General features: G+C 37.4%; 2 protein-coding genes across 3 annotated transcripts in view; both read left to right on the top strand.

The window, feature by feature from the left end:
- The window catches only part of RGS17 (regulator of G protein signaling 17), a 33,246-nt gene extending 30,610 nt beyond the window's left edge, over positions 1 to 2,636 (top strand). Inside the window, exon 4 of the mRNA XM_052645936.1 lies at positions 2,448 to 2,636. Coding sequence (XP_052501896.1) covers positions 2,448 to 2,636 — 189 coding nt within the window. The remainder of the gene's footprint in view (positions 1 to 2,447) is intronic.
- A 9,566-nt stretch (positions 2,637 to 12,202) lies between these two features.
- MTRF1L (mitochondrial translation release factor 1 like) lies at positions 12,203 to 24,633 on the top strand. Of its 2 annotated transcripts, none has more exons than XM_052645850.1 (7): positions 12,203 to 12,480; positions 15,164 to 15,243; positions 17,129 to 17,312; positions 17,888 to 18,051; positions 21,891 to 22,008; positions 23,126 to 23,262; positions 24,479 to 24,633. In XM_052645850.1, the coding sequence occupies exons 1-7, from the start codon at positions 12,222 to 12,224 to the stop codon at positions 24,560 to 24,562; spliced, it is 1,026 nt and encodes a 341-aa protein (XP_052501810.1). In that variant the 5' UTR covers positions 12,203 to 12,221; the 3' UTR covers positions 24,563 to 24,633. The 2 variants fall into 2 exon arrangements, with proteins under 2 accessions (XP_052501810.1, XP_052501808.1); XM_052645848.1 differs by lacking the exon at positions 24,479 to 24,633 and adding an exon at positions 23,992 to 24,282.
- The last annotated feature ends 1,941 nt before the right edge of the window (positions 24,634 to 26,574 follow it).

The raw sequence follows: 26,574 nt of genomic DNA, 5'->3' as shown, positions 1-26,574 counted from the left end.
GATGAGATGGCACTACTCAGGGGTGAATCCTAGGGGGCCTAGGCTCAGGCCCATGCTGGGATCCGCCCACACTAATTTGTATTATAGATATTCCACAGTCGAAGCACAAAGATGCCACAAGGTGAAACTATAGATTGTCATACTCATGAGGTTTATCCTTGTTATTTGACCTCTCTACACGTCTTTTGACTGACAGACAACCTTTTCAAACAAACCACCAGATATTAAGGTAAATATTTTATTTTTTAAATGGAAATAGCAAATGTGTTTTTGTTACAGATTACTAAATGTTGAATGGTACTACTTTCTCTACGATATTTCACTACTGTTTTTAGTTTGAAAATAAAATTTAAAGTATACAATGAAGACTCAACACATTTAATAATTCAAATTATTTTGCTTTCTGTCTGAAGATAATGAATATCATTCCAGCAACGGATAAACTGTTATCAGTTTATCATATGTTAAATATATATGTTAGGGAACATATGTGTTAAATAGCATATATTCAGTATGCTATTATTTATGAAATAAAGACCTCTTTATCTCTTTATCACTAATCTAGTGTTCCTTTCTCCAATGAAACAAAAAGTACACAAGTTTGAAAGTAAAAGTACCATCTGCAAAAAATAGTAGAATATGTTTGTTAAGATTCACTTTATCATAATACCACATTTCAGAACAAGACCTATCAGTTTAAACTTCAATGTCAACATTTTCCTGTTGAGCGAGAGACACAAATATTTTTTAATAAGAAGTTTAGCGAAAATTTGTGTACTTTTTTACTTTATACTTGATGATGACCCTTGTGGCAATAACACAGAGAATAAAACTTGACCCATTTCCAGAACATTTTTCTTTCTTTAGAATCTAGAGAGAATAACACATAGTTCAGCCAAGAAATGTTTACTTTTGTCTTTGTATAACTTAGTCTAGCAAAACCACAGAAATTTAGTCTGGATCACCACTTCCTGATATATCTTCCCCTGCTAGCTGTCATCCTGGGGTGTTTCTATGAACTCAACTCCACATGGGCTATAAAGTTTAGGAATCCGGGAAACACCAGAGAGGATATGAGTGCTTCTCTCACTGGGACCGTCTCAGATCCCAGGCTTATACAAAGAATGGGTGGAAAATGAAGCCAGAACCAAAACGGCTTTTGCAAGATGCTTGTGACAAAACCTTAGCTATAAATATGAAGGGTTTGTATAGAAGTACATCATGGAACGGGTAACTGTGGATCACCCAGCCTTAGTCTTTGTTCAACAGTGAGCACGTCAGACACCAATCAGACTCAGAGGTGTTTTGCCTCTTGGAGGGCTTTTTCCTTTCGTTTCAGGAAAGAGCTTAGTTCTGTTCCCCATAGCATGCCTTTATTGCTATTTAATCCTCCCCATTCCTTTTCCAACTTACCCTACCAGTTCCAACACGATTAGCATTCAGGGAGAAATAACAAAAACAAAAAACGGAATCACTTGCAGAATTTAATTTCTTAAAATTTCTTTACACTTTTCAGATAACACAGTATGGCTACTTTAATGGGTGCTCTGAGTTCCTACTGACATTTCTCCTTTCAAAGACTGCATTTCAAAAAATTGTTCTTCTAATCTTTAGTACAGAGTCATTTGGACGTATTCCTAGGGAAGGACTGTAGCGTGTTCTATGTGAACAGGTCTATAGTTGTAAGGCCTGAAGAGTACGTGCTCTGGTTCTGCTTGCTCAGCCCTTCCACGTTCCTGGTGTCCTCCTGATGTGACTTGTTGGGACGTGAAACTGTCAGGTATCAGTATGTAATTTACATGTTGTTTTGACAGAGAACTACTCTCTGCTAGATTTTTATCTTGTTCAATGAAGAGTCAGCCCAGCATAATAGGAGGAGGTAACTTTGTATTCTGGTTAGGGGCTTCCCAGGTGGCTCAGACCATAAAGAATCTGCCCGCAGTTCAGGAAACCCAGGAGAAGAAGGTCAGGAAGGTCTCCTGGAGAAGGGAATGGCAACCCACTCCAGTATTCTTGTCTGGAGAATTCTATGGACAGAGGAGCCTGGTGGACTACCGTCCATGGGGTCACAAAGAGTTGGACACAACCGAGCGACTAACACACACACACACACACACACACGCGCAGCTTTGTATTCTAGCTAGGGGACTCTCTAGCACTGCAACAATGAGAGAAATTGTCAAAAACTCCTGAATGAATGCATAGAAGAGGTACATCCAAGAAAGCCAAGATATCTGAACTCAAATTTTGGTTTAAAAGTTGGTTTTTGTTTAATTCAGTTTTTGAAGGAAAAAGGTATGCAGGGTTATGAAAGCTTTGAAAACATAACCTCATGATTTTTAGATTTACTCTTTAAGGTTTCTCTGAAATGTCATGAGTGTATAGTTACTTGATTGAGATCTTTTGAAAAAATATTATTTAATGTATCTGCTCTTATTTCTTTTTAGGTCAGTCTCGATTCTCGAGTTAGAGAGGTGATCAATAGAAATCTGTTGGATCCTAATCCTCACATGTATGAAGATGCCCAGCTCCAGATATATACCTTAATGCACAGAGATTCTTTCCCCAGGTTTTTGAACTCTCAAATTTATAAGTCATTTGTTGAAAGTACTGCCAGCTCTACTTCTGAATCTTAATTTTTATTAAAGAAAATCATTTTGGAGGGCTGCGATGAGAAATAAAAGTAGTTACGTAACACCTGAAACTGAGTTCCTGGAGAACTACGGTTTAGCATTCCTCAGGCTACTGTGAAAATACAACCATATGGTCTTTGTCTCCATTTTTATCAAGGTTTATCCATGGTTACTTTGGAGAAAATACCACATAAAACAATGAATTGCCAAATTAAGTTTATTTTATTGAACACGCATTCATTCTACTTGCAAGCAAACTGTATTTGTAGTCCTATGAACAGTCTCCTAGTGTACCCAGAGACTGCATGTGCCAAGTAAACCTGCTTCATTTGCCATATAGTTGTCGCAACACTTAAATCCAAATGGCATAACTTATATCTGTATTTAAGGACTTCTGTGCAATATGATCTTATAGAAATAATTGCCCAAAAGTTGGCTGTGGTTTGCATTTTTAAATATAATCTAAGACAGAAAAAGCCAATTTTAAAATTGTAACTCTGATAGTCAACATGCTATATGCTGTGTTCAGTACACTAATTTTGAAGCCAATATTTCTGTACATGAAAAAAGAGCTATTTATCTCTGTTCATTGGAAGATCCTCATGGGGAATTCCTCTGGTTGTTCACTGCCAAAACTGTGGCATTTTCATTACAGAAGAGTTTGCTATGTAAAAAATAATATATACATATATATATGAGGAAAAAAGAAAAAAGCACAAAACAATTTGAAGATATTCTATCTCAATGACAAATCAGAGTGATATTGTTTTTAGTTGTAATACAAGAAAATGAATCTATGTATATATCAGATGTCCAATACTGTAATTAATTTATTAAAGACTGGCTCTCCAGTTCTAAAATGGTTGCATAAGTATGTACTTTAGCAAGAAAAAAAATGCTTGATAACTTAGTTTTGGAATATAAAGAAAAGATTTAATAAAGGAATGCCTATATGTAGCATCTTAAAACTTTGGATGAATAGCATCTGGACTGTGGCATATTTTCGTTGAAAGTGAAATCCAGTAAAAGCTAAGGTTTTTAATGAAGAAAAGTTTTATAGGGGTTCTTTAGAAGATAATTCTCTACTTCAGACCTTAACTGTTTTCATGTAGTATCTTAAAAATAACTTATTTAAAATATGTTAAAACCAAACTATTAATTCTCATCCCTAATTGAAAGGCAGAACAGTGCTCAAATGTTTTCGCTGCCATATTATTTTTGTATAAGTACCACTAAATCTTTTAAGACAAAAAATACTTGCCTGACCTTGGCATGTACTTTTGACATTCAAGGAAACAGTATCCTATCCTGCACACACAAACAACAGTGTCATATTTATATCAAAGTGTTACATTTGAATATTAATATCCCCTGGAGGCTATTTTTTTAATCTTAAACTTAATAAGTATAATATTGAGTAACCTAAAATGAAAGTTTTAAAAATATTTATATCCTTTAAGAATACTGGCCTTATATTAAGGATGATATTAAAATTATAAGTTTCCTTTGTCATTTTTTAACTACCTCTCATTTTTTTAATTTATTAAACTTTTTTTTAAGAAAAACAGGTTTGGGGTTTTCTTTTTAAAATTTACTTTACTTGAAAGGTTGGCATCGTAATTTTCTTTTTCCATAAAGGTAAACATTTCAAGAATTTTTTTATGTGAATTTGATTTTCTAATTTGTATAGCATTCAGGAGATATGATTAAAAGGGCTATAATCTATTCCCTATGCAAATATTTTAACTGTTGCAGTGTTTGACAAAATGGGATTTAAAAAAACACGTTTGCAGAGTAGAAAACAAAGCATCCTGTTTACACTGGCGTTGCTGACTATCCTACCGTATTCAGCACTTTTAAATACATTCTTTATGAAAATGTAGTTAAAATATAAAATAGAAAATATTTATAATAAACATTTCTTTTAACAAATGCCTGTTTTTGTCTGAAAGTGTTAGTGTTAAGACATGCTTTATCCATGTCAATTAAATATTTACTGTTTGAATAATAGTTTTCAGTAACATAGTGGGAAAAGAGAGCTACAAAGATGTTTACAAAAAGTCATATTTTTTTCCTAACGAGTGAAGAAAAACCTAAAAGAATCATCACCTCTATCGTGAAGTTTATTGTTCCTAAATTATTTAATTGTTTTCTTGATTAGAGTTGAGTTTGTTATGCTACAATGATGTATACACATATATGTTGTAATATCATATTTGTTCCTGTGTTTGAGGCACAATGTATGGTATACATGACTAGAAAATATGTAATATACTAAGATACACCGCATGAATCAAATTTTTTAAGTGTAGACTTTATATTCTTGTTGTTACTATATATGATGGTGACCTGCTAGTCATAAGTTATCTTTATAAGATACTTTGGCCTATTAGATGAATTGTCTGTTTGACAATACTTTTAATATTTTACCAAATGTAAAAGATAGGGCCCTTATAAAGAGTCCTAATCTCTAACCCGGGGCATTTGTAGAATCCAGATTTTGAAGCTGATATACCCTTTTGAAACCTGATTAGAAATGTGTTGAGAATGAGTTTAGGGTAGATTTACACTTCAAATATTGATAACCACACTATGTGAGGACTTCTGTGCTAAATTCCTATTTTCAGGGGGAGGGGAGAGCATCTCTTTTAATTTCAAAATGTTTTAAGTGTATCTAACAGTATGTCTATGTATCTGCAACTCTACCAATTTTTAAAGTATGGTGTAATTCTTTCTGTTTTAATTACAGAGCTATAATAAACAAACAAACAAAAATAGCCCTCAACTGGTGTCTATGCTACCATTCTAAGAGCACAATATTTGTTTTGGTAGAGTTTGATCTTTTCTAGAGAGTAAGTTCTTCCCTGAGGAAAAATTAGCACTTTAGAAGGTACACTTTATGTTTTACATTACCAAGATATCTTTGTATACTGTTAGAATCTGCTAATGTACACAGAAAGAGGTTATTGCTCTTTAAATAATGCCTAAGTTCAGATGTGTCTATAATGGAAAGAAAAGTAGAGGATATAGGTCATATATAAATATACATCTATATTTATATAAATTGGAGAGATTTGTTCAGAGATGCATTTTGAACTTAGATCACATTAAAAATGAATGGATGACGCTTCTTTACTTTGAATAATTGTTACTACGTTACCCAAAGGTAATACAGATATCCCAACAGTGTTATAGGGCAGCTCTAAGCACAGTAGGTGCACTGGCAAAAGAACAATAGCAAAACACAATTTTGATATCAACACTATGAAGTGCAAAAGTTAAAGCCGTAATGTGGTCACTTTTTTTAATCTTAAAATATGTACATAAGATGACCAGTTGATATTTGGTCATGGTGCATGGGGTGTTTATTAGTATCCTTTCATGCTGCCTAGGTTGTTAGTGTGGAATGAAATGTGTATCATGTATTTACCTGAGAGTTCAGTTTTGCAAAAGGACTATAGAAATAGGTAAATAGTATTTATTTATTAGGGGCAAAAATACACTTTCATCCCATTAAGCTGATTTAAAATAATACCTGATTCTTATTTTTGAATGTATCCTTTTTTCTATATACTTTTAACTTATATTGAAAAAATATGTCATATTGAAGTTGTAACAAACTACATTTACAAAATGGCAATATACCAGATGCTTTGAGGAGAAGTATGCAAGGAAGAAATTTAAAATACAGTCAGAAAATAGAAAATAAGCCACCTAAAAAGCCTATGGATAGAGCCCTATCAAACACAAGCTTTGAAAACTTTGCATTAGATGACAAATTATTTTGAAAAGTGGGAAAGATATTCCTCGAATTGTTTTTTTACCTGTATTTATACTGACAGTTTATGACCTTAGTTTTCGAAGTATAACTTGCAAGCACTTTGTATGCCCTTTTCAGTTTTTTTTTTAAATCTCTGACCACTATAAAATGTTTGCTCTTCTGAGAAAACAATCCGTAAAAAGTTTAGTTATTCCTTACTTGCTACAACTGCAAATATTTACCAGTGAAACTGATATCAAAAACTTGTTTCAGATCTTCCTTGCAGCACTCTTAGTAGTATCCTTGTAACACACAACAGTCCACAGAGGAATATATTTTCTTTCCAAATGCCAGGCTTTGATTATAAATTTGACTTCCAGTTATACTTCTATCTCATGTGACTCTGGGAAAATCATTTATCCTCTCTGAACCTGTTTTTTTCTCTTCAAATGAAGAATATAACAATTTACAGGGTTGCCATGAGAATGAATTAAACATGGAAAGAGTGAACTGTTACGTATTATTAGTTTATCAAAGTTCTCTAGCTCAGTAATTCCCATTTCAAGAATGTATGCATTAAGTGCCTTCAATGCACTTGCCCAGATTTTTTTGAAACTGTACTTTAAAAATCTGATTGAATTATTCATTCAAAAAATACAATCAAGCTCATTTTAAGACAGAAGAATATATGAATATGTTATTGCTTTGTTCAATAATGTGATTCAAAATCACTGTTCTCAGTTCACCAACATCACACTCAATCTACAAACAAGAAATATGTTTCTTTCAATGACACACACACAGATATATTTAGATGTATGTATGCAGATGTGTGTGTGTGTACAATATTGTAGGTTTAAATCAAAGTTTAAGAGAAATCATTTGAAAATTTAAATTCCACAGGAAATAATCATTCCCAAGCATAGGAAGAATTTTTCAGTTAATTTGCCAAGTAAATATGTAGGAGTTAGAGCTAAAACCCAAGTTAAAAAAGACAGCGAGTAGAAAACATTGACACTGCCATGGAATAGAAAGCATGCTTTTTACTATTAAGGTAGTATGATTTTTAAAATGTTTATCATGAAAGTAAGAGAATAAAAGGTAGTTGTGTGTTCATAAAAATTTTTATTAAACTTTTTATTTTAGAATAGTTTTAGATTTACGGAAAAATTGAAAAGATAGTACAGATAGGATCCATACATGTCACGCTCATGAAACATTTGTCACAATAAATGAACCAATACATGCATGTTCAGTCGCAAAGTCCCATCCAACTGTTTGCAACCCCAAAGACTGCAGCCCACCACTCCTCTGTCCATGGGATTTTTTTCAGGCAAGACTATTGGAGTAGGTTGCCATTTCCTTCTCCAGTGAACCAATATCAATGCATTATTAAGTCCACACTTTATTCAGATTCCTTTGCTGTTGTTCAGTTGCTCAGCCATGTCCGACTCTTTGAGACACCATGGACTGCAGCATGCCAGGCTTCCCTGTCCTTCTTTGCTTTTCATATTTTTTTTTTCTCCTGTTCCAGGATTCTGTTCAAGATACGGTATTATATTTAGTCATCATGTTACCTTCTTAGCTATGATATTTTCTCAAACTTCTCTTGTTTTTGATAACCTTGGCAGTACTGGGGAGTTACAGGCCTAGTGTTTTGTAAGATGTCCCTCAACTAGATTTTTTCTGATCATTTTCCCAGATTAGACAGGTGTTATCAGATTTTGGAGGAAAGACCACAGAAGTGCCACTCATATCACACCATATCAAAGGTACATACCATCATCAACATGACTTATTGTTGATGTTGAACTTCATCGTCTGACTGAGGTAGTGTCTGTTAGATTTTCCCACTGTAAAGTGATATATTTTTTAAGAGGGTATTTTAGAGGTAAATTTACTGGACATTTACACTGAGATAATACTCCGAGCAGATTCCTCCGCACTGCTATTAGTTTCCACTAAATGACTGCTAACAAACACTATGAAGAAAATATAATGAACTGGAAATTGATATAGGAAAGTAAAACTCCAAAATAGTGTTAAGTTGAATATTCACTTAATGGGGGTGAAAGTGAATTTCTTCTCTTGAATTACGTGTATAATTACCTTAATCCTCTATGTCTCTTGGGTAGTGAAGATTTTAGTCTTGCTGTCTTACAAGGTAATCTCAATTGATGGTCATTTTGGTGAGTACTTTTCTATATTGCCTTTCACTGAACAATGAACACCGAATACTGGAATAATGTAAAAGACTTGATTTTTTCTGTCTTGCTTTAACCTATTTGTCATAAATACAATGTTTCTTGTAGATGATTTTAAGATGTTTGCTAAATATTAAAAATAATTTCAATGTGTTTGATTCTTGTAAAATTTATCATATTGAACATGTGTAACTTTTTGCTACTCTGTTCATTGTACTTAATAATCTATATCCATATTTTGGAGTTGATCAATATTTATTAATGGGCCATAAAGAAGTTTTGAATGCATGAATAACTTGAGATACCATGCTTGGTTATTTTGAAATGCCAAAATAACTGTAGGTACTTATAAATTGAATAGATAATCCAGGTTATTTTTCCTCTAACTTAAGTTGTTTTGGGTTTTTATTCCTCCTTCCTTGAATCTATTTTATTATTTTTACCTATGTACAAGACTTCTTGAAAATGCTAGAATTTTCAACATATAATAGAAGTTGAGCATGACAATAATGTAAGAAAATTCAGAAATCTCAAACAGTATATATCTTTGACTTTTCAAAGTAAATCAAACTAAAGCTGTTTTCATTTGACTACACTGTGGACACCCATGGACATTACTGTAAAACACATGTATTACACACTGACTTTTTAAAAGTGTTTTGAATTAATAAAGAATTCACCCATGTATCCTTAGACAAGTCACTGTTTCCTCATTGGTGTCACATTACAGGAGTAAAGGTACACTTATTTATATTATTTAAATTGCTTACACAATTGAGGGAAAATAATTCTGGTTGGATTCTTTACATTATTTTACAAGGTTATTGCTTATTACATTTTTGCACCATTTATAAGTAATGAAGTATGTCCATGAAATGACTTGTTTTGAAAATTCAGCTGAGAGATTGGAGTCAAGTAGCTCCCCCCAGTTCTGTGCTTAAAACAATATTCAAAGTTGAGTTTCAGTTCAGTTCAGTTCCTCAGTCATGTCCGACTCCTTGCGACCCCATGAATCGCAGCACGCCAGGCCTCCCTGTCCATCACCAACTCCCGGAGTTCACTCACACTCACGTCCATCAGTCCGTGATGCCATCCAGCCATCTCATCCTCAGTTGTCCCCTTCTCCTCCTGCCCCCAATCCCTCCCAGCATCAGAGTCTTTTCCAGTGAGTCAACTCTTCGTATGAGGTGGCCAAAGTACTGGAGTTTCAGCTTTAGCATCATTCCTTCCAAAGAAATCCCAGGGCTGATCTCCTTCAGAATGGACTGGTTGGATCTCCATGCAGTCCAAGGGACTCTCAAGAGTCTTCTCCAACACCACAGTTCAAAAGCATAAATTCTTCGGCGCTCAGCCTGCTTCACAGTCCAACTCTCACATCCATACATGACCACAGGAAAAACCATAGCCTTGACTAGACGGACCTTAGTTGGCAAAGTAATGTCTCTGCTTTTGAATATGCTATCTAGCTTGGTCATAACTTTCCTTCCAAGGAGTAAGCGTCTTTTAATTTCATGGCTGCAGTCACCATCTGCAGTGATTCTGGAGCCCCAAAAAATAAAGTCTGACACTGTTTCCACTGTTTCCCCATCTATTTCCCATGAAGTGATGGGACCAGAGGCCATGATCTTCGTTTTCTGAATGTTGAGCTTTAGGCCAACTTTTTCGCTCTGCTCTTTCACTTTTATCAAGAGGCTTTTTAGCTCCTCTTCACTTTCTGCCATAAGGGTGGTGTCATCTGCATATCTGAGGTTATTGATATCTCTCCCGGCAATCTTGATTCCAGCTTGTGTTTCTTCCAGTCCAGCGTTTCTCATGATGTACTCTGCATATAAGTTAAATAAGCAGGGTGACAATATACAGCCTTGACGTACTCCTTTTTTGAGAAATACCTGTTCCTAAAAGAGATGTAGATAACCTCATCAGTCCTGTTCTATACTCGGATTAGAATTTTTTTAAGATTCTATTTCAATCACTATTTTAACGCAAGACAATTTTGGAAAAGTAGTGTGGCTTTAATTCACATACAAAATGAAAGAAGATTTGAGTTAATGGAAGCTTCTAAGTAGCCAAACATATTTTTGTTTTATATTGTTTGAAGAGTGATCTCATTCTTCTACTTCACTTTGCATTTGTATGTAGAGTACAGAAATGAATATAGCAGAGGCAATGCAAGCACATTTTATAAGAGTTTTATATTTAACAATTTTGACCAGATGACTTAAGGATGACTGAACCTTGCAGAGGACTCCTGTATTTTTATTTTTAAAAAATAAATAAATGAGAAAATTTTTCAGTGTATCAGGTCTCTGCACTGTAAGTAAGCCCTGCTCAAACCAGTTAGGTGGTGAGAGTTCCCCAATTGAGAGTTCAGCTGTAACAACCCCAGGCCTCTCTGGGTTGTTTACACTCTCCTACTTGGAGAAGGCAATGGCACCCCACTCCAGTACTCTTGCCTGGAAAATCCCATGGACGGAGGAGCCTGGTAGGCTGCAGTCCATGGGGTCGCCAAGAGTCGGACCGGACTGAGCGACTTCACTTTCACTTTTCACTTTCATGCATTGAAGAAGGGAATGGCAGCCCACTCCAGTGTTCTTGCCTGGAGAATCCCAGGGACGGGGGAGCCTGGTGGGCTGCCGTCTATGGGGTCGTACAGAGTCGGATACGACTTAAGTGACTTAGCACTATACATTCTTCTGGAGAAGGCAATGGAAGGTCTATGAAGAGGTCTTAAAAAATTCCAAAGCATTACACCAATAAACTTCAGTATTCTGGGCACTAATCCACCATGTCAAATTGGCGGGCGGGGCCCCCGGAGGCGGGGTTCTCAAGGCTTTGCTTGGCAGTGGTTAGCAGCAACAGGAAACGAATGGCTCAACGTCTTTAGAAAGTAGCCGATTAACAAGGGATAAGTGAGACTAGGCAGGAGACTCGGTGTGGAAGCAAGTGGCTTAAAGGCTATGTAAATTAAGTGGCAGATAAAGGGCAGGAAAGTAGATTTTGCTAAATCACTCGGTAACTGGTCTTCGAGTCCACTTGTCACGTCCCCATTAATAGGAGCCTTAACCACCGTCGAAAGGAGAAACAGGAGCACGAGATACGGAAGAGGAGTAAACACACATAGACACACTGATGGCCATTCTACAATTCCCCCTTGGAGACGACAGTCCAGGCTGACATCTGTGTGTGATCTCAGCTCCTGTAGCTGACACTGGACGGCCCTCCATCGCGGTACTTGAAAGCTTCACTGAGTACCTGAGAAGCAAGCTTGACGTCAGAAAGCGTAATAACAATCTATGCCTTTCCCCTTCCGGCCCAATACTCCGCCCCGGCACGTTCCAGGAGGCGTTGACCTACTCTTTAAAGGAGGTGCCGGAGGTCTCTCAGACCCGCCCCTATCACTTTTGGCTCTGCTACTCAACTTCCGGCCTCCGCGAATAATACGGCGTTTAATAATGCATGAACGGAAGTTCCCAACCAGGCTTCCTGGAGGCCCCTTTAAACCGGCGCGTGAGCTGGGCGGAGTTCGGATAGGTCTCGCCCCTGTGTCCGAGCCGCGCGGTATCGCGAGATTTGCTCTGTCCGGAACTTCCGGGTCTTGTCTGCCATGGTGGACTGGCTGTAGTTATGCGCCCCAGGTTAGTTTGGAATGTTTTTCGGGGCTTTTGGGCCCGCCGGCATGTCGTTCCGGCCCGCCGACACCTAAGCTGCAGTAACCTGCCCCTGGAGGAGCTGTTCGCCCGCGGCGGACCTCTGCGGACCTTCCTCGAGCGCCAGGTAGGCTCTGAAGCCCAGTTACAGGTCAGGCGGCCTGAGCTGGTGGCGGTGGCCAAACTTCTGAGCGACAAGGAGCAGGAGCTGCAGGAGACCCAGCACCTGCTGCATGGTAAGGGCCTGGCTTAGGGCAGCGGGATTCAGAGCCGAGTCGTGACTCTTCATTTGCCCTTTGCACCAGGCCGCCGCTCACGTCTCCACATACTCTGATTTTGAAGTTTTTACTCAGTTGCAGCTCTTTATGGTTTACACCAGAGGTCAAGACATCATTATGTTAGTTCTGGTCCCATCCTCGCCTTGTGCTCTCCTAAGAGTGCTGTACGCCCTTTTACAAAGCTTAAGTTGACTTTAATTGGTTGCGTATTTAATGGCAGGAGATGAGCTCACCGAAGACAAGGCCCTATTCCTGTTAAGGAGTCGAGAGCAGTGTTTCTCAGTGTGGTAGAGCGGCCACCCGCAAAAGTGACAGAAGAAATGCGTGCTAAGTAAACCCAGACTGGAACTCTGAGACTTGGAAACATGCGGCGGTTTTAACAAGCTTGCCAAGTGATTCATGCCCATTCGAATCTGGATTGGGCCCAGGTTACTTAATTTGCACAAATTCCTGGGGATGCCTAGTGGCTGGCCTGTGGCCCACAGAGGAAAGGTTCTAGAGAGGAGCACAGTCTACTGAAGCAAGAAATTGAATTCTGATAGAGCCGATAAGTGAGAACATAGATCAGTAAAGACCTGGGAGAGCAAGGAGAACTTGGAAGGAGAAAGGCTTGTACAGGGATAAAGGCCCAACCTTAGATGATATAATAATAGTTTAACTTTTATCGATCCTTTGCCTACTCTAGGCTTTGCTTTTCTTTATCTATTAACTCATCCAGTTCACATAATAAACTATGAAGTAGGTTCTGTTAGCTCATGCAACAGAAGAGGAACCTGAGATACAAAGAGAACATAGCTCTGCCCAGGTTAAACTGCTCTTAAGGAGTAGTGCTTGAATAGGGCTGACTCCAAATCTCATGCTGTTAATCACTGAGTTCTGTGTTAACTGAGGAAGGGGGTAGGTTTGGGGAGGGTGGGGGGTGGGGTTAACCATTTTGTAAGAGGGCTCAAATACTAACCTGCAAAGTTTGGTTTCATCCTTTTGGCAGAAGGAAGCCAGCAGAAGCTTTTGGATTGGGAGTGAATAATAGGAATAACTTTGTTGCTTAGGAACTTTGATGGGTGGCAGTTTAGAAGCAATCTGGAACGAGACTAAAGATGCCGTGGAAGACAGAAGGCTAGTGCAACTGTATAGTTGAGACTTAAGGAGAGTCTAAATTAAGTGATTTAAGAGAAGCTGCCCAGAGTGTTAAAGAAAAAAAAAAAAAATTAGAAGTAGTATCTTTTAGGGGAAAATTAAATCAGTTTCATAAGCCAAGCTTCAAGTCCACGTAGCAGCCGCAAAGCCTCAATATAAAAAAAATTATATTCATTACATGTTGAAATTAATAGTGTTTGGGGGACCTGAATTAAGTAAAATGTAGTATTTAAGTTAGATTACTTCTACACTCTAGTTCAGTCTTCTTCATCTTAACCGGAACACGACATTTCAGAACTAATAAGGCCCCTTAGAGGTCATCCAACTCAGATCTTTCATTTTACTCTTAAGATTACTAAGATTCAGAGAAGTTAGGAGAGAGATTCTAAGAGAACCTTAGTGGTTGAACTGGGGCTCTAATTCGTTTTTGCTTTTTTTAGTGAAGCACATTTTTCCATTTCACCAAATCTCATAACCCATTCTTACCAAAATAATTTCCTGCCATGTCACCAACATTCCCTGTATTTGTTTATCTCACTTTGCTGTTGTTATTATCTCATTGAGTTAATCCTTTTTTCCTTTATTCTGCCCATCCCTAAAACAAGCAAAAAATTCCTTCTGCATACTGTTATTTTAATATTTAACCACATAATGTTTTAGGCTGTTATTTTTTGTGAGCTTTTCTCCCCTATAATAATATAAAGAAACTAAAATGATCTAAAATCCTGCCTTGAGGGCAAGTCTTACATGTTATTCCCAGTTCCCAGCATAATTGGTTCTTAGTAAATGAATAAGACATTCCAGCCAATACAGAGTTTGATCTTTCAACAGAGGTAGCAAACTGTAATAGCTAATACAATTTCCCCTTCTCTCCTTTTTATAGGTTGCATGTTGTCCATCAGATAGAGGAAAGAGGAGGTATATTTTGTAAGGTAAAAGTGAAAACTAGACGAAATAAGAACTAGAATAAAGCCTGAAAGAGAAGAAGAGTACTTCATGTAGATACTCTGTAAATATCAGGCAGGGTCTAAATGTTTAGGTGGATACTTTTATATTAATGAAACATTTACTAATACAATAAATAACTTTATACTTTTTAACTCAGTTTTGGCTTTACTAATGGAACCTTATATTCCCCTCTGATCCAACTCACTCATTGCATTCATCCGTTATCGTAGAGTCTAAGTTTGACAACTAAAAGCATATTTGTTAATATGAATAGTTGGGAGAGGAAGAATTATAGAAAAGTTTAGTAGCTTCTTTGTATTTTCCTATAGAGATTATTTTTATTTCTAACTTCTACCCATCTCATCAGGGAAAAAGTTTTTGTTTTTTAACTGCATGCTCATAAAAACTAGTGCATAAAGTGCTATAAATTAATGACTTATTAAAAAAGGATAATTGTTATGTTTCCCTTCAGCAATGACAGAACTTTTACCTTGAACTCTGTTAGCTATTTAATACTAATTAAGGAAAACTCAACCTGCTGCCTTTTTTTTCTTAGATGAAAATGAGGACTTAAGGAAACTTGCTGAAAATGAAATAACTTCATGTGAAAAAGAAATAGCTCAGTTAAAGCATCAGGTATGACATTTGTGCAAAGATTAAAACATTTTACTATTACTTCTATTATATTTTATTAGAACTTTATAAAAGCAAGTCAAGAACTAATCAGCATGCTAGTATTTACAATTATAAACCTGGTTTTTAAAGCAGAAAAAGCATACTCCTTGTAGCTCTGTTTTTATCATACTAAAAGGATTGTAGAAGTCTGAAAGAAAGATGAATGTCACATTAATAGAATTTTCCAAGAAGGCAATGAAATGTTGATAATGTTTTCTCTCTTGTTTTTTAAGAGCGGTGAGGGCGGGGGTAGACATGAGTAGAAGAGACTGTGGAGCAATGGTAGGTGGAAGCAGGAATATTTCTTTATCTTTTTTGTCTTTGACACTCTTATAGAGTCCCAGCCTAGACTAAGCCCCTCAGGATTTGGAAGACAGAATTGCATTTATATCTAAGAGTATTGGCTTTATATCTAGGAGAACTGCAGAAGAACATATTAAGTTAGATGAAAAATCATGAAATTAGATCCATTGTTTGTTAATTCTGTAAAGCAGAGCTTTAAGGTTTACAGCAGTTATCTCTGGAAATATAAGTCAAAGAACATGATAAAATGAGGACAGAGCTTGGAACTGGGATGCTTAACTTAGAAATTCTCTCTCTTTACCTGAGTGTGGAACTTAACCAAAAATTAATTTCCCCACCACCTACTCTAGAAGAAAAGTTCCACAATAGACTAAAAAGCCTCAGGTAACTTGCCTTCTACTCTATAAACTTTTTGTGAGGTAGAAGAATGCGTGTATTAACGGTTTCTGTTCGTTGCTTGTAGTTCACAGTTGTAAATTGCGTTGTGCTAGTTTAGGATGTGAATGGTCACATTCTGTTGGCACAGGCTAGAGCGATGGAAAAGCAGGAGAACAAGGATAGCTCCTGACCAACACAACGTGGCGATGCTTCAGAACTCAGGGAGACTTGGGTTCAAGTTCTAGCCCTTCCATGTTCTAGTTGTAGGGTATTGGCCAACTAGGGTTAAACTTATTAGTTAAGTTAAACTTAGAGAAACTTAGTTTTCACATCTTAAGGTGGAGCTGTTAATAGTACCTGCCCAAGATGTATGAAGAATTAAAATACATGAAGTCCTTAGCAGAGTGCCTCTCTATTATAAAGAACCATTTTATAAATGTTGGCAGCTTTTCTTTCTTAATTCACCTCATCAGAGAAATCTTAATTCTGTGTGTCTGTGACTGATACACACTGAAGTGTGAAACATACAATTTTAATGGAAGGAAGACTGACTTAGGCACAAGGATCTGAGTTCCAGTAACTGACACTTGGCTTTTTAATTCATCATTGCACTCTGTTAATCTCATTTTCTTTGACTTGTAAAATGAGGGAATTGGACCAGATCATTTCTAAGAGCCTGTTGGCACAGGCTAGAGTTCCAGTTCCAAAACTGCAAGTGTCTCTTCCTTATTAAAGAAGCTTAGAAAAAATACAGATGGAATCTAGGTGTTCTTTCCCTGCCATAGTAGGCTATAAATCTTCAAGGATTGCTTCTTCTGCTTGCTACACACAATACAGTGTCCTACTCACAGCAAGGACTTAATCATTAACCGAATAGAGAACTAATATAAAGTATATATGAGCACCAAAAAGAAAGAAACTTGTAAGTATTAGCTGAACCTTATAGCATTTGTAATGTAGTTATAACATTAATATTTTTGGAAGTTGTGCATTGTGTGGTCTAATTGGCAAGATGGTTGAATAGTAATCAGCAATATTAAGGTATGTGCTTGGAGAAACTTTTTTAAGTAAATTAAATATTTAAAATTCTATATCTAATCACTGAGCTCTTTTTCAGAAAGTTTTAAATCGTAATTATAGGAGGGGTGATATTTTTTATCTGCAGATTATCTTACTTTTGGTTCCCTCGGAAGAAACAGATAAAAATGATTTGATCCTGGAGGTAACTGCAGGAGTTGGGGGTCAGGAGGCAATGTTGTTTACCTCAGAGATATTTGATATGTATCAGCAGTATGCTGCATTTAAAAGATGGCATTTTGAAACCCTGGAATATTTTCCAAGTGAAATAGGTCAGTAAACTGTTCAGTTTGTTTTGAGAAAAGCATAGATTTTATTTATTTATCTCTGTGTATTTTAGGGAAAAGGGTTGGAAAGACCATGATTAAGCTTTATAATTTTTGTGTAAGGAGGATTAAGTAGTTTTATGCTTATCATTTACTTAATAATTGTTGCTGTTCAGTTGCTAAGTCATGTCCAACTTTTCAGCATGCCAGTCTTCCCTGACCATCACTATCTTGCAGAGTTTGCTCAAACTTAATAATGTTGAATGCAGAAATATTACCAGTTTTGAAATGGCCTATAAAATACTTGTCATTCAATGGCTAATGGTCTTTTAAAAGTGGTCCTTCAGGGTGTTACTGAGTCAGTTTATTGACACCATAAATGCTTTATGTTTAATAATTATAACCAATAAAGACACTAAAACACTGAATATCATAGACTTACTAAAGGCTTTCAGTGTTTCACAGTTGATGTGTTTATATAAGTTTGTAGCTCCTTTAATTATATTTCAAGATGGTAGAAGTGATGGTCAGTTATTTATAACTGGCAGGAATAACAAACCTCTTTCACCAATGTTTTCAAGGTGGCCTTAGACATGCATCTGCCAGCATTGGGGGTTCAGAAGCCTATAAGCACATGAAGTTTGAAGGAGGTGTGCACAGAGTCCAGAGAGTGCCCAAGACAGAGAAGCAAGGCCGCATCCACACCAGCACCATGACTGTAGCCATCCTACCCCAGCCCAGCGAGGTGAGGCGCCATAGCCCCCACTCCTGGGAGTCCTAGCCCAGCACAGCACCTTGCCCCGCAAGTAACACTCACCTCACTGAACTGAGTATCTCCTTTTCTTATTTGACTTTCATCTTGTATTTGAACTGATTTTTCAAATATATTATCACCGTCCAATAGGTATGATTTTAACAATAAATGGTAAGAATTAAGGATATATTAGTGAACGTAAGGGCTTCCCTAGTGGTTCAGTGGTAAAGAACCCACCTGCCAATGCTGGAAATGTGGGTTCAATTCCTGGGTTGGAAAGATCCCCTAGAGAAGGAAATGGCAACCCACTCCTGTGTTCTTGCCTGGGAAATCCCATGGACAGAGGAGCCTGGAGGGCTGCAGTCCAGGGGGTTGCAAGTTGAACATGTTCAGTTCAGTCACTCAGTCGTGTCCGACTCTTTGCAACCCATGGACTGCAGCATGCCAGGTTTCCCTGTCCATCACCAACTCCCGGAACTTAACTCAAACTCATGTCCATTGAGTTGATGATGCCATCTAACCATCTCATCACCTGTCATCCCCTTCTCCTCCCGCCTTCCATCTTTCCCAGCATCAGAGTCTTTTCAAATGAGTCAGTTCTTTGCATCAGGTGGCCAAAGGATTGGAGCTTCAGCTTCAACAACAGTCCTTCCAATGAATATTTAGGACTGATTTCCGTTAGGATTGACTGGTTGGATCTCCTTGCAGTCCAAGGGACTCTGAAGAGTCTTCTCCAACACCAAAGTTCAAAAAAAGTATCAATTCTTCAGCGCTCAGCTTTCTTTATAGTTCAACTATCACAACCATACATGACTATTGGAAAAACCATAGCTTTGACTAGATGGACCTTTGGTGGCCAGGTAATGTCTCTGCTTTTTAATATGCTGTCTAGGTTGGTCACAGCTTTTCTACCAAGGAGCAAGCATCTTTGAGTTTCATGGCTGCAGTCACCATCTGCAGTGATTTTGGAACCAAAAAAAAATTAAAGGCCGTCACTGTTTCCATTTTTTCCCCATCTAATTTGCTATGAAGTGGTGAGACTGGATGCCATGATGTTAGTTTTCTGAATGTTGAGTTTTAAGTCAACTTTTTCACTCTCCTCTTTCACTTTCATCAAGAGGCTCTTTAGTTCTTCACTTTCTGCCGTAAGGGTGATGTCATCTGCATATCTGAGGTTATTGATATTTCTCCCGGCAATCTTGATTCCAGCTTGTGTTTCATCCAGCCCGGCATTTCCCATGATGTACTCTACATATAAGTTAAACAAGCAGGGTGACAGTATATAGCCTTGACATATTCCTTTCCCTATTTGGAACCAGTCTGTTGTTCCATGTCCAGTTGTAACTATTTCTTCTTGACCTGCATATAGATTTCTCAGGAGGCAAGTCAGGTGGTCTGGTGTTCCCATCTCTTTAAGAATTTTCCAGTTTGTTGTGACCCACACAGCCAAAGGCTTTGGCGTAGTCAATAAAGCAGAAGTAGATGTCTTTCTGGAACTCTTGCTTTTTTGATGACCCAGCAGATATTGGCAATTTGATCTCTGGTTCCTCTGCCTTTTCTAAATCCAGCTTGAACATCTGGAAGTTCATGGTTCACGTACTGTTGAAGTCTGACTTGGAGAATTTTGAGCATTACTTTGCTAGCATGTGAGATGAGTGCAATTGTGGGGTCATTTGAATATTCTTTGGCATTGCCTATCTTTGGAACTGGAATGAAAACTGACCTTTTCCAGTCCTGCGGCCACTGCTGAATTTTCCAAATTTGCTGACATATTGAGTGAAGCACTTTCACAGTATCATCTTTTAGGATTTGAAATAGCTAAACTGGAATTAAATCACCTCCACTAACTTTGTTCATAATGATGCTTCCTAAGGCCCACTTGACTTTACATTCGAGGATGTCTGGCTCTAGGTGAGTGATCACACCATCATGGTTATCTAGGTCGTGAAAATCTTTCTTCTGTGTATTCTTGCCTCCTCCTCTTAATATCTTCTGCTTCCGTTAGGTCCATACCATTTCTGTCCTTTATTGTGTCCATCTTTGCATGATTTGGTGACTAAATGACAACAAAGTCATATAATCTTGCATGGTCTATTTTTCTCCACTACTAAGCTTACAGCAGGTATTTTGAGACCATCTAAAGGAGAAGTTTACGAGCTGCTTGCCTTTATGGAGACTTGCTTTGTGTGACTTGTTCCCAGAAGATCAATAGCAAGTATCTTGTTTTAACAAAGGGTAACTACTCTACTGACTTCCCTGGTGGCTCAGACGGTAAAGTGTCTGTCTACAGTGCGGGAGACCCGGGTTCGATCCCTTGGTTAGGAAGATCCTTTGGAGAAGGAAATGGCAATCCACTCTAGTACTATTGCCTAGAAAATCCCACGGACAGAGGAGCCTGGTAGGCTACAGTCCATGGGGTCGCAAAGAGTTGGACACGACTGAGCAACTTCATGTTCATTCATTCAACTGCTTTACAGAATTGCTAGTTTATAATCCAATCATATTAAAATAGTAACATCGCTACATTGTACACAATGAGTATATTTTCACCAGCAAATTCTCAGTCTATATATTTTTAAGTAGCTTAGTTGGGAAGTTATATTTTGCTTACATCACTTACGCTGAGAAGTGATGGGAAATTTGTAACTTGTTTAGAATGAAATAAGCACATTAGAAGGAAGCTTGAGGATTTCTGTTTATTACTTTTTAGGAAGTCTGTATTACTGTCTAATAGGGTACATGGAGTTCCTTTCTTTAGTCTAATTTTTGTAGGAAATCTAGGTGAGGAACAGGATAGTTAAGAGAGAGAGGGAAGCAGGATAAATGGCAAAAGCGAAACCTTGATACTAGTCACTTTGGCTTAAGCATCTTGGAGATGGAGGTTTTCAGGAAAAGATGGGAGACTGAGGTCCATATATCATCTCATTTAATTCTTCATAGCAACAGTAAAGAGCTACATAGGGAAACCTAGAAGGCCTGTGAATGATAAGATGCCTGCTGCTAGAGTAGTGGACATCTCACAGCGTGGGTATAGTTCATGCAAGAGCTTTTTAAATGCAGTGTTTGGATGGTGACTGCCAGGACAGAGCATTATGCTGACATCAGATCCAGTGTATTTGTGAATTGAGTCTGTATCCTTGACTTCTTGGTATTTGCCATTTCCATTCATCTCTGCTCTGCCTCTAGGTATGTTTAAGTCCTCCTGTATTTAAAATGAAACAAAATAAAACCTTCCTATAGTGTTTTAGTGTCTTTTTTTTTCTCCGCTAAAGTCTTTTTGAACTCGGAAATCATTTTAGTGATTATATTCACATTTCTATTAATAGCTGAGATCTGCCATTGGTAAGAAGAGGGTAATTTACAGAGAAGTCTAGTTTTTGAGGATTAGGGAGGGTTTCGGTTTTTTTGCATTATATTTTGATACTTAGCCACTGTGTGCATGCCAAGACACTTCAGTCGCTTTGTGACGCTGTGGACTGTAGCCCATCAGGCTCTTCTGTCCATGGGATTCTCCAGGCAAGACTACTGGAGTGGGTTACCATTTCCTTCTCCAGGGGATCTTCCTGTCCCAGAGATTGAACCTACGTCTCTTACGTCTCCTGCACTAGCAGGCGGCTTCTTTACCACTACTGCCACCTGGTAAGCCCCACTCTTCCAATAAGAAAAGTCTTTAAAAAAATGGTATCCTTCCAATTAGTTTCTGTTCTTAAAATTAAACCTTCCAAATCTTAATGTAAATATTATCTATGACATGCATTTTTATAAATAATTCTCTTTGAACAGATCACACATGTAATTTTCAAAACTCCCAACTTTTCTCTTATGTATAGATTAACCTGGTGATTAATCCTAAGGATTTGAGGATTGATACTAAGCGAGCCAGTGGAGCCGGGGGGCAGCACGTGAACACCACAGACAGTGCTGTCCGGGTCGTTCATCTCCCAACGGGTGCGTGGTTCCTTCTTCAACATAAAAATCAAACTCTGAATGACTTTCCCTCTGAAACAGATCTTCAGTTACCAGCGACATATAGGCTCTTAGGAACTGTTTATTTTCAACAGCTTATCTAGATTCCTTAGCTGAAACTCTTTAGGGTAATTACAAAGGCAGGAAGAGGGGGAGAGATCCATTTCCAGGAAATTTCCACGTTAGTGATTATATCACTAATTTAAATCCTCACAGTGAAGTAATATCATGGGTGATTCTTTAAAAGAAAATGTTCTCAATCACCAGTTTTTAGTGTTTTTTGGAGGGAGGAAGAAATGCATTCCTTTGAGAAAATGAAAACTTGGACCTTCTACCCAGAAACTTGCTTATATGCAGTTTCGCATGTAATTTCAGGGGCTTCTTTCCATTAAGTCCATCTGCAGACATCTGGGGGTTCTGTCCTGATTATAGTGTTAGGCAATGGAGCTGTAATTTTTCTTAAGTCTTTAGAATTGTGTTAGATAGAACTACATGTGTTTTTACAAGTATTGCTCCGGTGATTTACACGTGAAAAAGAGCACAGGGATAGGAAACCTCAATCTTCCTATAAATGATCTCAGATGGGCATAATTCCCATGGTTGGTAGTGCTTCCTGGGAGTCCTTGCTTTTTTCTTTTTTTTTTTAAATGAGAAAATTCTCATGTTAAACTTTAAGATGATGTTTTATGTAACACCTAGTATATAAACAGGAATTAAAAAAGTGAACCTCAAAAATATTAATAGTGATTGTCTCTGGTAATAACATTAACTTTTATAGTTTAGTTTGTATAATGAGTAGTTACTACTTTTTGAAAAAAATTGTGGTGACTAGCTAAAAGTACCAGAAAATAATCCATATTAAGTGGCTAATGCTTTTTGTTCAGTATGTATGCTTTCAGCATGTAAATATTTTGAGCTATATATCCAATTTTCAGTTTTCTAATAACTGTAAAGTTATCTGTTATGTGTATAGTATTCCTTTTTTAATATCAGAGTCCTATTTTTTCCCCTCATAAAGGAAGAAGGAAAAGGAGTATTCCTTGATAATACATAAAGATGTTTCTATTAAAACTCTTTTAATTCTCATAACACTATTCAGGTATTGTTTCTGAATGCCAGCAAGAAAGATCTCAACTGAAAAATAAAGAGATGGCTATGAAAAAGTTACGTGCAAAACTGTACAGCCTGCAGCTAGAAGAAGAAACAAGTAAACGATACAATGCTAGAAAGATTCAGGTAAAACTGAATTTTTTAAAATGCTTTGAAAGGATAAAAATAGTTTTAGATTACCCACTTTTAATATGTATTAAAATTATTTCACTGTATTTGTCAAAGTTAAAGTATAATTCATATCATTCAACCAAGGGCTTGTTTTATAGTAATCTTATTACACATTTACACTGTTTTTTGTATTCAAAGGTGTTTTTCTCAGACTTTTCAGCAGAGTTATCTTAAAAAGATATACCAAAATCCCATTCATTTTGAATCCTTTCAAAATTATGGAAGAAAGTTGGAAAGGAAATTGAACTTAACCTTCTTCCTGTTTGGCAGTTGATTTTATAATTACAGAGCCCTTCTATTGACTCCTTTATTATGGAGAGTTGATCACTTTGTTATCACTGATGATAACCAGATTAATTCACAGAGATTATATATATTTCGCTACCACTTTCGGATATCAGCTCTGTGCCAGGCTGTATGTATACACTATCACTCTGTAGTAGGTATTATCTGTATTTTATAAATGGGGAAACTAAAGTTTAAAGTTGAAATAATCCTATGTTCTTTTTTCTGTATCAAGTGCCCATGTTATTTGAGAATTCAAAATGTTTAAAATTTGGTTTTTAACATTGTGTTTCAAATTATAAACCAAGAGCTTAATCTCCAGGTAAATTAACTTTGTAGGCTTAGTTGCCGTGAGTTTAACTATCTTGTATCCTTTTTTTTTTTTCTTTTAATATGTAGATTGGCACAAAAGGAAGGTCAGAGAAAATAAGAACATACAATTTTCCACAGAACCGGGTCACAGATCACAGAATAAACAAGTCACTTCATGATCTTGAAACTTTTATGCAAGGAGAGTACCTACTGGATGAACTTGTACAGTCATTGAAGGACTATGCTAATTATGAGTCTTTAGTAGAAATTATTTCCAAAAAAGTTTAAGTTGATTTGTTATTAAAGACTTGTATAGCTTCTGAAAATTCTGTTATAGCAAATCAGGTTGTGTATACACAGTATTCTCTTGAAACATGAGTTAACACAGTTGAGAGTAACATTTTTAATAAACATAATTTATGTACGTCTCTGAACGTATTAAGTGAAAAAACATAATCATGACTCTGGCTGGATATTTTGAACTCTTCCTTACAAGAAGTAGACGAAAGAGAATAGTCCTTTGTTTTATGTAAAGTATTTAATGAATGATCAGAAGTTTGGTTTATCTCTTAAGGGAAACTTGAAACATGAAATGATAAGACTGTCTTCAGAGGATGGAAGCCTGAGAGGGAAGGAAAGCCCAGGAACGTCTGCTTGAGGCTGCACAGCTGTCAAAGACCTCTTGGTGTTTAGAGCAACACCAATAAGTCATGTGCTTGATAAACAGACCCTCACGGTTCTCCCATGGTGTGTGTGCTCCTTCACTTCAAAATATTAATAAATCCAACCCTAACTGCGGAAAAGAAATAGGACATGTCCGTTATCCTGTAAAAAAGTGAGAAGCAGGAAATGCTGGCTCAAGAATATTCTGAAAACATAAACTCCAGGATGACAATTACAAAGAGCTCTGCTGCTGCTGCTAAGTCACTTCAGTCGTGTCCGACTCTGTGCGACCCCATAGACGGCAGCCCACCAGGCTCCCCCATCCCTGGGATTCTCCAGGCGAGAACACTGGAGTGGGTTGCCATTTCCTTCTCCAACGCGTGAAAAGTGAAAGTGAAGTCGCACATAGTAGATAATGAATAAATGTTAAATTTATGCTAGTCAGAACAAGTTAGGATTTCCAGAGGAGGAAAAGCAATTTCACTATTAAGGTTATATGATTTATATGTTAGAGAACTAGGAGACATTTAGTTAACTCTCAGAATTGCACATTTTTCCATATTTGTTAAAATCAATAGTTGTCTGAATTTTGATGGGCATATGTATGACATTGATTCAAACCTACATTATTGTCAGGTAACTGTTTCCTCTTTCTTAAGTCAACATTTGTTAGCCAGATTTCCTTTAGAGTTCCAGCATGTGCTAAATTTCAGAGTAATTTTACGTTGGTGGCTTCTTACTGCTCTAAAAGGGAGGTGTAGAAAAACCATTAAAGACAGTTAAAAATGTAAGCTAGCCAAAGGTTATCAAATACATCAGAGAATTTTAATTTGAAGAGTACCTCTCTCCCCTGGAATGTTCTGCTCATGAGAGGCATTCTGTTCTGCCTTCACAAGAACAGCTGATGAACTCCGCTTTTAGTGACCTAAGCAACCAAGATTATGGCAAGACATGTTCCTTCAACAATATTCACTATGCACATTGCAAGCCTGGCTCTCCCGGATTTATCAGTTTCCCCTTGGGTCTTAGGTTTCCTTTTAGAATGAAAAGGACATGGCTGCAGGTTATTAAATAGTTGAGTTCAGTCGCTCAGTCGTGTCCGACTCTGCAACCCCATGAATCGCAGCACACCAGGTCTCCCTGTACATCACCGTCTCCCGGAGTTCACTCAGACCCACGTCCATCAAGTCTGTGATGCCATCCAGCCATCTCATCCTCGGTCGTCCCCTTCTCCTGCCCCCAATCCCTCCCAGCATCAGAGTCTTTTCCAATGAGTCAACTCTTCCCATGAGGTGGCCAAAGTATGGGAGTTTCAGCTTTAGCATCATTCCTTCCAAAGAACACCCAGGGTTGATCTCCTTCAGAATGGACTGGTTGGATCTCCTTGTGGTCCAAGGGACTCTCAAGAGTCTTCTCCAACATCACAGTTCAAAAGCATCAATTCTTCGGCGCTCTGCCTTCTTCACAGTGCAACTCACATCCATACATGACCACAGGAAAAACCATAACCTTCACTAGACCTTAGTCGGCAAAGTAATGTCTCTGCTTTTGAATATACTATCTAGATTGGTCATAAGTTTTCTTCCCAGGAGTAAGCGTCTTTTAATTTCATGGCTGCAGTCACCATCTGCAGTGATTTTGGAGCCCCAAAATATAAAGTCTGACACTGTTTCCACTGTTTCCCCATCTATTTCCCATGAAGTGATGGGACCAGATGCCATGATCTTCGTTTTCTGAATGTTGAGTTTTAAGCCAAGTTTTTCACTCTCTTTCACTTTCATGAAGAGGCTTTTTAGCTCCTCTTCACTTTCTGTCATAAGGGTGTTGTCATCTGCATATCTGAGGTTAGATATTTCTCCCAGCAATCTTGATTCCAGCTTGTGTTTCTTGCAACCCAGCATTTCTCATAATGTACCTTGCATATAAGTTAAAGAAGCAGGGTGACAATATACAGCCTTGATGTACTCCTTTTTCTGTTTGGAGTCAGTCTGTTGTTCCATGTCCAGT

Source organism: Budorcas taxicolor, chromosome 9, assembly GCF_023091745.1.
Source record: "Budorcas taxicolor isolate Tak-1 chromosome 9, Takin1.1, whole genome shotgun sequence".
NCBI lineage: Eukaryota > Metazoa > Chordata > Mammalia > Artiodactyla > Bovidae > Budorcas > Budorcas taxicolor.
The sequence above is the reverse complement of the archived record's forward strand: the minus strand, read 5'-3'. Positions and strand labels throughout refer to the sequence as shown.

What these genes read in the sequence shown, in the direction of transcription:
- MTRF1L (XM_052645848.1), top strand. Translation starts at nt 12,222, where the DNA reads ATGCGCCCCAGGTTAGTTTGGAATGTTTTTCGGGGCTTTTGGGCCCGC. An exon ending in GACCCAGCACCTGCTGCATG is followed by an intron (nt 12,481 to 15,163) that starts GTAAGGGCCTGG and finishes TTTTTTTCTTAG; the next exon opens with ATGAAAATGAGGACTTAAGG. An exon ending in TAGCTCAGTTAAAGCATCAG is followed by an intron (nt 15,244 to 17,128) that starts GTATGACATTTG and finishes TTTTATCTGCAG; the next exon opens with ATTATCTTACTTTTGGTTCC.